Genomic DNA, 11,264 nt, shown 5'->3' with positions numbered 1-11,264 from the left:
AATCTAAAACACTTAACGAGCATGAAAGGGAAACCATAATTCTTTCGGGATTTAACCCGAGACGCTCTCCTGTATATGCTTAGTTGTGTACTCTATACGCTAGAGTACCCAAAGATTAAAAACGTTGTCGGTGGTACCTACAAGTCAATGACTTGTATGAAGCGGATTTAAAATTCCGTGCGCTGAGTACTCTTTACGCAATGGGTGAAGGTCGCGATTCGCGAGCTCATTGCGAGGCTGGAGACTCGACGGTAGCTGATGCAAGCACCGTATGGCGGAATGGGTGAAGGTCGCGATTCGCGAGCTCATTGCCGTCAGAGCCCAGTAGCGCTGACGTCATAATAAAAAGAAAATGGTACCACTAGTGGATCCCAGACAAAACGAAAACTCTTAGGCCAGCGAAAGACTGCTGCTCGAAGTCTGAAGTTGGTCTCTTGTCATTCCGAAGGTTATGACAGAGAGATGTATAACCTTGCGGAGTGACAAGTGTTAGCTAGGATGTGATCACACATTATGCATGCTATAGAATTAGCGGCTTTTGCATCCTGCATTCTTTTGTGTTTGTTTGCACATCACATGGCTTTGCATTAGTTGTTTTCCTTTCATAGGTTAGACTCCCGCTTACTGAGTCAATCGACTCATAGTTTTATGACCCTTGGTAATGTAGATAAGGGAAAAGCTTGTAAGCGGGGAACGAGATCGAAGACCGAGACCGAGCGTGTATTGCCTTGACCTATGGGCTATGGGGTTTCTTAACCGGGGGTTAGTATCTTTTGTTAAAACGTTCTGGAACGTATTTGTATAAGAGTCACTATAAGACTCAAAGTTCTAAAGTAAATCGCGAAAAATTCCCCGGATTTTCGCAAACTATTTTAATATATAAAAGTATTATGATCTATTGTTTAATATGTATGATATGAGAGTTGATCGGTCGCGGCTCGTGGGTAAGCTGTCGCTCGCGGGTCGTGACAGATTTTGTGGTATCACATCCCCAGGTTTAGCCGTTTCTGTAGACTTGGGATACGTGTTCTCGGTATAGGTCGCGAGTATGCCATGTGATAGTGTTGTTCTTAGACTCGACCAGTCTAGAGATAGGTTCGACTTGATGCAGGATGAGTTGTTATGAGTAAGATCTCTCCTCCCCGATGAGATTTGTATGTACAACGATGCGGTCACGCAAATTGCTCCGACTGCAAGTACGTTTAGTGTCGTGAGAGGCACCACCACTTAGGGGCCGATGGATCGGTTTCACTTGTGAGTGGATGAGTGTCGTCTCGACGTTTCACTGCTCCCGTACGAATATCGCGATGACCCCTCCTTATTGGCCAACGTTGAGTCGATGGACTCGTTTCACCGCTGACGACAATGTCAGCCGATATTGGAAGATGTTCCAAAAGGTGATACAATACACGATCGGGGCCAGGGGAGATGGACAAATGGGAGGAACAAGCTTACGGATTCTACTAGCTCGGGTTGGAATCGGTTTTCCGATATGGAAATCGATTGTCCAGGAGATTGTGGACCGATGTCCAATGTGCTCGAGTATAGACTCCAGCGAGGTATCGAGTATTGGGAGTTGTGTGTAAAGCTCCAATATCTGACGCTGAAATCTGATTGTCCCTCGTTTGCTGTCTTGCGAATGCAGACTGAGTTCCTCGTCGTGACGCGATGTGGTATATGAGTACATTACCCCCGATGATTATTTTTCCAGTGGTTGTTCCGCATGATGACGAGAGGGTTGAATTTGACGAGGGAGATTTCGAGGAGGATCCCACTGAGCCATTGGCCGACCCAGCTACGTAGACGTTTGCTTGTCAACCACGAGAGTGGTTGCTTTGTGTGTAACGAGAGAACTAGCATTTTGTATTTAAGTCTCTCGTTCGATTAAGCCTTGAGAGGCTAGTCCACATTGGTTATGCATTCTCGTTATGGTTGATTGTGATGCTCAACCATGCCCATCCTCTTATATGTGAAAATAAGAAGGAAGTGGGGTCTAGACGAGGTACGTCTAATGCCGAGAATGATTCAGTTGCGGCTCTCACAGAGATTAGACGCATCCTTAAAAGTTTGAGTTGAACGCTACTCGACGAGACGAGCATAAAGAGCGTTAAAATCAAGCTTTGCTCAACGGATAGAGCAGCATAACCGCAAGATTGCGGATGTCTTGACGAGATTGAATGCGACACCCCAGCCAAACCCTGAACCTCCAGCTTAGGACGAACGACGCGAGAAGCCACCACAAGTGCATGTGGATCCTCCGGAAGAATTGAACTTCCAGATACCAGACGTCGTTCCTCCGATTGGTGAGCCGGTGTACGAGAGGTTTCGAAAGCAGAAGCCTACGACCTTTGATGGCAACGTTGATCCGGCTGCAGCTGAGAGGTGGCTTAAGAAGATCCAACAGATCTGTAGCTACATGCACCTGACAGACACAGAGAAAGTGGCGTGTGCCGTAAACCAGCTGGAGGATGAGGCTAGAAGTTGGTGGGAGATAGTGGCGTCATACGAGGATGTTCAAACAATGACGTGGGTACACTTCCTTAATCTGTTTCAGGGAAAGCACTTAAGCGAAGCCAATTTATCGAACAAGGTACGTGAGTTCATGACCTTGAGCCAAGGTTCGATGTATGTCGCGGAATACACTGCGAAGTTTGATTCGTTGGCAAGGTTCGCTCCTTCTCTGGTACCCACAGACCAAGCTCGTAAAATGAAGTATATGCACGGGCTTAACGTGAATGTGGTGAATCACGTGGACAGTGGAGATATTAGGCCCCGCACTTATGCAAACGCCGTGCAAAGGGCTTTGCGCGTCGCGGGTTAGAATGGAAATGAGCAGGCCCCTGCCCCGAAATCAGCTGCCACAACACCTTCAGAGTCCACTGCTGCGAGTCAAGGTGGTTCGCGGAAAAGAGCAAAATTTCAGCAAAAGTGGCAGGATCGGCAGCAACACGGAAGTGGAGTTAGGTCCCAGCAAGGCTCTAGTAATCGGTTCCAAGCGATTTTGGGGAACCGTTCACGTTCGGTGAACCAGGAAAGGAACTGTGGCAATAACAAACATTCAGGGTCATCTTCGAAGAAGACCCAGTCTGCTGGTGGATCACAACTGTCCCAATGCGGTAGATGCGGGGGAACGCACGCAGGTGAATGTTTTGCCCGTAATCTGGTGTGCTACTGTTGCGGGAAAGAGGGTCACCTTTCATGAGCATGCAAAGCTCCGGAAGAAAGGATCACCGCCTCGAAAGAGCAACTGAAGGCTAATGCGAGAGTGTTCTCTATATGTGAAGATGAAGTCCGAGCAGGATCATCGAATACGGTCGCAGGTCAGATTTTCGCAGACTCTTTCTCTACATACGCATTGATAGATTCAGGAGCCACAAACTCATTCATTGCATCTAGAAGATCTGACTTACTGAGTAAAAGTAGAGAAACATTCTCGTATCCGTTTGTTACGGTTACACCTTCAAGGGGTAGATATCAGTCACTGCACTAGTATAAAGGCGTGCCTATCCAAACTCAAGATCATATTCTTGAAGCGGATTTAATCGAATTAGAGATGGTGGACTATGACGTGATCCTCATAATGGATTGGTTGGACAAACATTATGCGTTTATTGATTGTCGAAAGAAATCTGTTTTATTTCAGAAGCCGGGACTTAAACCATTCCAGTTCCAAGGCTCACCTCGAAAATCGAGTCTTCCGGTCATATCGGCGTTGAGGGCGCTGAAGTTGATGCATCAAGGGTGCGCGGGATATCTTGCGAGTGTGATAGATGTCACGAAGGCAGCCAAACTAGAGCCACAAGATATCCCTGTCGTGAGAGACTTCATCGATGTCTTTCCAGAAGACCTGCCAGGTCTGCCTCCTGATCGAGAGGTTGAGTTCAATGTCGAGCTTATTCCAGGCACAACTCCGATATCTAAAGCCCCCTATCGTATGGCTCCATCAGAGTTGAAAGAACTCAAGACGCAGCTTCAGGACTTACTTGATAAAAGGGTTCATTCGACCGAGCCATTCACCATGGGGAGCGCCAGTCTTGTTCGTCAAGAAAGCAGATGGTTCATTGCGACTTTGTATCGATTATCGTGGATTGAACCAAGTGACGATCAAGAATAAATATCCATTACCGCGCATTGACGACCTATTCGATCAGCTTGCTGGAGCAGCTGTATTCTCTAAGGTCGATTTGCGTTTTGGGTACCATCAGCTGAAGGTTCGAGACGAAGACATCCCAAAGACTGCTTTTCGTACTCGTTATGGTCATTATGAGTTTTTGGTTATGTCGTTTGGGTTGACTAACGCGCCAGCAGCGTTCATGAACTTGATGAACAGAGTGTTTGCGGACTTTTTGGATAAGTTCGTTATCGTGTTCATCGACGACATTTTGATTTACTCAAAGACCAAAGAGGAGCACGAGCAACATCTCCAGTTGGCACTAGGCAGTTTGAGGGAGAAACGATTGTACGCCAAATTCTCAAAATGTGAATTTTGGCTAGAACAGGTTGTTTTCCTCGGCCATGTCGTTAGTAGCGATGGTATTATGGTAGATCCATCCAAGGTGGAAGCTGTGAAGCAATGGAGTCAGCCGAAGACCATCACTCAAGTGGGAAGCTTCTTGGGCTTAGCAGGCTACTATAGGAAGTTCGTGGAGGGATTTTCTAAATTAGCCATGCCTCTGACCTAATTGACTCGTAAAGGACAAAAGTTTATGTGGTTCGAGACTTGTGAGAAAAGCTTTCAAGAACTGAAAAATCGCCTGACAACAGCGCCAGTGCTCACAATTCCACAGGGAGATGATGGATTTGCTATCTACTGCGATGCGTCTAAGCAAGGTTTAGGCGCAGTACTGATGCATCATGGGAAAGTCATCGCATATGCCTCTCGACAGCTGAAGGATTATGAGACTCGGTCCCCTACACACGATCTAGAACTTGTAGCTGTTGTTTTTGCGCTGAAGATATGGATACATTATTTGTATGGAGTCCATTGCGACATCTATACGGACCATAAGACGCTGAAATATCTCTTTACTCAGAAAGAGCTGAACATGCGTCAAGGACGTTGGATGGAACTTCTGAATGATTATGACTTTGATTTGCATTATCATCCTGGTAAGGCAAATAAAGTCGCAGATGCGCTTAGCCGTAAATCTGTAGCGTCCTTAGCAAGTTTGGTTGAAACATCTTTTCAACTAAAAGACGATGTTCAGCAGCTAGAGCTTCAGCTGATCATTGGAAGATTAGCTGCTCTCAGTGTACGTCCGATGTTGCTGGAACAGATCAAGGATGGTCAATATGCGGACGAGTATCTTCTTGGGAAGATGTTTGAGGCGCAGAATGGCGCAGAAGGTGAATTTAAGCTGGATGAGAAGGAAATTCTGAGGTGCAACGACATAATTTGCATATCGTCCAATGAGGAGATCAAGAGACAATTGATGGAAGAAGCTCATGGAACACCATATTCTGTACATCCAGGTGTGACAAAGATGTATCAAGACTTGAAAAAAGTCTACTGGTGGCTAGGAATGAAGAATGATGTAGCTGAATTTGTTCAAAGATGTCTTACCTGTCAACAAATTAAGGCGGAACACCAAAAACCCGCGGGATTGCTACAACCATTAGAGATTCCGAAATTGAAATTGGAACAGATTACGATGGATTTCATGTCTGGTTTACCTAAAACCACCACTGGTCAGGATTCAGTTTGGGTTATTGTTGACAGATTGACCAAATCAGCTCATTTTCTACCTATAAAGACCACTCACACCGTGGATAAACTTGCTGAGCTCTACATTAAGGAGATTGTACGCCTACATGGAGTTCCTAGCTCAATCGTCTCTAACCGTGATGCTCGTTTCACATCCAAATTTTGGAAGAGTTTACAACAACAATTGGGGACGCGACTGAAATTCAGCATTGCATTTCATCCCTAAATTGATGGCCAAAGGGAACGCACGATCCAAGTGTTAGAAGATATGCTCCGAGCATGTGTTTTGGAGTTCCACGGCTCGTGGAGTCGTTATCTTCCCTTGGTCGAGTTCTCGTACAACAACAGTTATCAAGCAACGATTGGGATGGCACCCTACGAAGCTCTTTATGGGCGAAATTGTCGCTCTCCAGTTCGTTGGGATGAAGCTGGTGAGAGCAAGTACATCGGGCCTGAATTGCTCGAGCAGACCACCGAAGCAATCAAGAAAATTCAAGCCCGGATGAAGACAACACAAAGTCGTCAGAAGAGCTACGCAGATAAGCGTAGAAGACCTCTAGAATTTGAGGCAGGAGAGAAAGTCTTCCTAAAAGTTTCACCGATGCGAGGGGTGATGAGATTCGGGAAAAAAGGGAAGCTAAGCTCGAGATATGTTGGACCTTTTGAGATTCTTGAACGCGTAGGCAAGACAGCGTATCGTCTGGCCTTGCCTCCGTCCATGTCAAATCTCCATGGCGTCTTTCATGTATCAATGTTGCGAAAGTACGTGTCGGATCCTTCACATGTACTACAGGATCAAGAAGTGGAGATCTCTCCTGATGTCAGATATGAGGAACCAGCTGTCGCAATCCTCGACCGAAAGGAGAAAGTCTTGAGGAATAAGACTATTCACCTGGTCAAGGTGTTGTGGAAAAGACATGCCGTAGAAGAAGCCACCTGGGAGCTCGAGAGCGAAATGCAAAAGAAATACCCTGCTTTGCTCTAAGTTTCGAGGACGAAAATCTTTTAAGGGGGTAGGGATTGTAAAGTCTATACTTTTGTCTTGCTCGATTTGTAAAAATTAAATAAATCAACGAGCTCTGTTGTTGCAAATGAATTTTCAAGGAATTTATGGTCCAATGGATTTATCGAATTAATTTAAATTATGATAAGGTGGTGAGAAATCTCGGAAATAAATAAATAAAATCTCGAGTTGACTCGAGTATAAATTAATTTTTCGAAGTAACGTTCCGAAAATTAATTTATATAATAAATTCTCAAGAATGAGAATTATTTCCGAGACACCTTGAATATATTTAAATTAATCGAAATCAAATGAGAAAATTCTTGTTTTACATCATATAATTATAATCCATTTAACTATGGCTTTAAGTAAATAATTATATGCGTGGGACGTATTTGCAACAATAAAAATTGGATGTGGTGGAAATTTGGAGACCAAAAGAAGGTTTTTTTGGGTGAGGGATTAAAGTGAAAAATTGGAGATTCTCTAAAATCTTATCATGAATCTCATTGGTTAAAATTAAAACCTTATCTCCTTCATGGCATGAAGGTTACCATTGCCAAGTCAACACACCATTACGCAGCTAACCAGGAAGAAAAGAAAGAAATGAAAGAAGAAAGAAAAAAAAATTCGGCAACCATACCACTCCAAGAGCCATCAATTCTGGCCGAACAAATCACCTCACAACCCGCTCATCCTCGTTCTTCTTCTTCCCCGCTCACCATCTTCGTGCGCCATCAACCCGAGCCCGAGCTCCGTGCGCGCGCGCCACCAGCCAAGAAGAGTCGTCGCTGGTTTTGGAATGTTTATTGGACTCTGTTCATGGTGAATTTGATGTGGATTTGATGATTGAACTCGTTTTCTTGTGTGGTTTGATTTTGGACGAAATCTGAGAATAAACGGACGTGGACAGTCCGATATACTCTGATATTATTTTTGATAGTATTTTTCTGGATAGTAAACGTTATGGGCTTTCTAAAATGACCAATAACGTGTAATTTCATTGAGTATTGATTTAGTTATGAATTTTTGAAGTTGTGTGTTTAAAGCTGTGAACTGTGAATTTCCAGAGCAGCGACCCGAAATTGCGGACAGTTTTTCAGATAGCTATGGTACTTGAAATTGGTCATAAAATAGGTCGTTAGAAAGCTACGGATGTTAGTTCCGTTATGGTTTTGGAATCGTTGGTTTTCGTTTTGTGTAGCTAAAGTTATGATACGTTTTTGAGCTGCTGCTCGGGTTTGATTCTCGTTATGGCTGATTTGACGAGTATAAACTCGTGTTTGTTTGAACGAGAGTTATGAACCGACATTGTTATGTGATGATATGAATTTGAAGTTGGGCTGTGGAGTCGATATTTTAATCGATGACGAATCGAAGTTTAACGAGACATTTCGGGCTTTTATTCTTGGCCGAAAATTTTGTGACAAGTTATTAAATTTTTGACTTGTTATGTATGGCCGTGTATTTTATAAATTGTTGTGACACGAGTTTCTTTTGTTCGTGAATGTCACCGTTAAATTACGGTGACGTTTCGTAAGTCACTCGGTCAAACAATATTCCCGGAAAAATAAAATCGAATATGAGACTAATTCGATTTTATTTATTTGAGTCTCGATTATCGATCGTGATTTTATTTATCTGAGGAAAAGCTTTAAAAGGCACAAACACCAAAGATTAAGGCTTCGGCCACTTTTTATGGAAAACTTAGTTCGGGTTTTACCCGTAGGTTCAAATGCTAACTTGAACCAGCCACGTTGTTATTTGTTGTAGCTAGATCCCTCAACTAACCATAGGGATAGGTTAGATAAGAGGTGTCAGGAGAGCAGAAATGGACTCTCGGATTCGAACCGAGGGTAGAAGTACCAGGAGTCACGTCCTGAGTCTTCAATCTAAAACACTTAACGAGCATGAAAGGGAAACCATAATTCTTTCGGGATTTAACCCGAGACGCTCTCCTGTATATGCTTAGTTGTGTACTCTATACGCTAGAGTACCCAAAGATTAAAAACGTTGTCGGTGGTACCTACAAGTCAATGACTTGTACGAAGCGGATTTAAAATTCCGTGCGCTGAGTACTCTTTACGCAATGGGTGAAGGTCGCGATTTGCGAGCTCATTGCGAGGCTGGAGACTCGACGGTAGCTGATGCAAGCACCGTATGGCGGAATGGGTGAAGGTCGCGATTCGCGAGCTCATTGCCGTCAGAGCCCAGTAGCGCTGACGTCATAATAAAAAGAAAATGGTACCACTAGTGGATCCCAGACAAAACGAAAACTCTTAGGCCAGCGAAAGACTGCTGCTCGAAGTCTGAAGTTGGTCTCTTGTCATTTCGGAGGTTATGACAGAGAGATGTATAACCTTGCGGAGTGACAAGTGTTAGCTAGGATGTGATCACACATTATGCATGCTATAGAATTAGCGGCTTTTGCATCCTGCATTCTTCTGTGTTTGTTTGCACGTCACATGGCTTTGCATTAGTTGTTTTCCTTTCATAGGTTAGACTCCCGCTTACTGAGTCAATCGACTCATAGTTTTATGACCCTTGGTAATGTAGATAAGGGAAAAGCTTGTATGATATGAGAGTTGATCCGTCGCGGCTCGTGGGCGAGCTGTCGCTCGCGGGTCATGACAGGCCATTGGCCGGCCCAAGGTTGACTCGGCCATCGGCCGGCCCAAGCCTTTGGCCAGCCAAAGGCCGACTCAAGGGTCACTCGGCCATTGGGCGGCCCAACCATTCAGCCGGCCAATGGCCGACCCAAAGGTTTATCCGGCCACTGGCCGAGTGAACCTTCCAGCAGTTCACTCGGCCAATGGCCAAGTGAACCTTCCAGCAGTTCACTTGGCCATTGGCCGAGTGAACCTTCCAGCAGTTCACTCGGCCAATGGCCGAGTGAACCTTCTGGCCGTTCACTCGGCCATTGGCCGAGTGAATCTTCCAGCAGTTCACTCGGCCAATGGCCGAGTGAACCTTCCAGCAATTCACTCGGCCATTGGCCAAGTGAACCTTCATCCAGCCCGAGCTCCCCACTCGGCCATTGCCGATCAACTCATTCAGCCAATGGCCGACCCAAGAGGCTCACTCGGCCAAGGGGTTCCCCAAACACCCCTTGGTCGCCTATAAATAGAGAGGTCCGCCCTCTCCGAAAGGTAATCCAATTTTGAGCACCGAAACACTGTCAAATTCATAACTCACTCGTTTCACTCATCTTTGGCCTCTAAACACTCAAACCCCCTACAATCTACCTCAACCCTACTAATGTTGAGCGTCGGAGAGGTGAACAGAGGCAACCCCTCTGTTTCTCCTTTGTAGTTCACGTATTCGCTACTGCTTTTCAGGTATCGAGACGAGGTGAACTTCATCCACAGCTAAGGGAAGACTCGGGATACCGAGTCCGACACGCTCGAGCCGAAGTGAGACCACTTGGTCCGGCCTTGGGTCTAACCACTTTGGGCTCGTAAATCGTTGTCCGAAAACGAGCGACAACATTTTGGCGCTAGAAGGAGGGCACCTCCCGACTTTGGCGACGCTCTCCCTTCCATTCCTCTTTCTTGCTGCTTCTATGACTCTCGAGAGATGAGTCATGTCCCCGCCACCTCCGTGGGCGCCCGAGCGACTAGCCAGAAGTACGGCCTCCGAAGCCCTGCGCATCGTCTAGGAGGCAACCTCGTGATAACGAGAGCCAGCCCCGAGACCCGGCGAATGACCCCGAGGCCGCAGTCCGAGAGGACACGGCTCGAAGGCTCACCGAGCTCCTAGACCGCCCCGGCGTCACCGGCGCGCTCATCTCCGACCTCCTCGACTCCAACAACGTTGACGACGTCAACCATGACGAGAAAGACCCCGATTACGTGGCGAAGTCGAGAGCCAACGAGAACCATGAACGCACACGCACGCCTTCGGGGGGACACCCTCAAGCGACCGCACCAAAACATCAATCAATGGTTGAACGCACACATGCGCCCTCGAGGGGACACCCTCGAGAGACCACGTCGAGGCGTCGAGGATCGCACAGTACCCGAGGACGCTCAATCTCAAAGTCACGAAAGGGATGCTCCGAGCTCACCATTCGCGTCCAAGGCCCCCGGATGAACGACGACATCGAATGTCGTGGCGCCCGTCGAGAACGTCGCTCGAACGACATATCCTTGCCAAGGGTGATAGGGACGGCCAATGGAGACTTAAGAGACCACCTCGATTCCCGAAGGGAATCCCATGGATGCGACTTGAGGGAGAAACTCAACGCCCGACGCAAGACCGCGAGAGAGGCTGTCTTGGGATACCAATCGCCAAACGTTGCTGACCGCGCATCCAGCAAAAAGCGCGCCGCGACACTCATGGCGCCGGCCACCGGTCTCGGCTCGCGAAGGAAGAGGCGTAGAAACGGTCAAGTCCCTAATGACCATCCTTCTCCAGCCCCGAAGCAATCCTTCGTCCCTCTTAATGCAACACCCGACAGAATCCTGAGCTTACACAGAGAGAAGCTGGGATTCTCGGCCCCGATGAAGAAGGACCCCGCAACACGAGACAAGAGCAAACAATGCGACACGGGCAGGC

At 46.5% G+C, this 11,264-nt stretch overlaps 1 protein-coding gene across 1 annotated transcript; it reads left to right on the top strand.

The window, feature by feature from the left end:
• Positions 1-6,071: 6,071 nt before the first annotated feature.
• Positions 6,072-6,689, top strand: LOC149404208 (uncharacterized). Its single transcript, XM_089607446.1, has one exon. The coding sequence runs from the start codon at positions 6,072-6,074 to the stop codon at positions 6,687-6,689; it is 618 nt and encodes a 205-aa protein (XP_089463572.1).
• Positions 6,690-11,264: the final 4,575 nt, after the last annotated feature.

Source organism: Urtica dioica, chromosome 2, assembly GCF_054948205.1.
Source record: "Urtica dioica subsp. dioica isolate 48M chromosome 2, U.dioica_male_clone48M_v1_H2, whole genome shotgun sequence".
Lineage (NCBI taxonomy): Eukaryota > Viridiplantae > Streptophyta > Magnoliopsida > Rosales > Urticaceae > Urtica > Urtica dioica.
The sequence above is the reverse complement of the archived record's forward strand: the minus strand, read 5'-3'. Positions and strand labels throughout refer to the sequence as shown.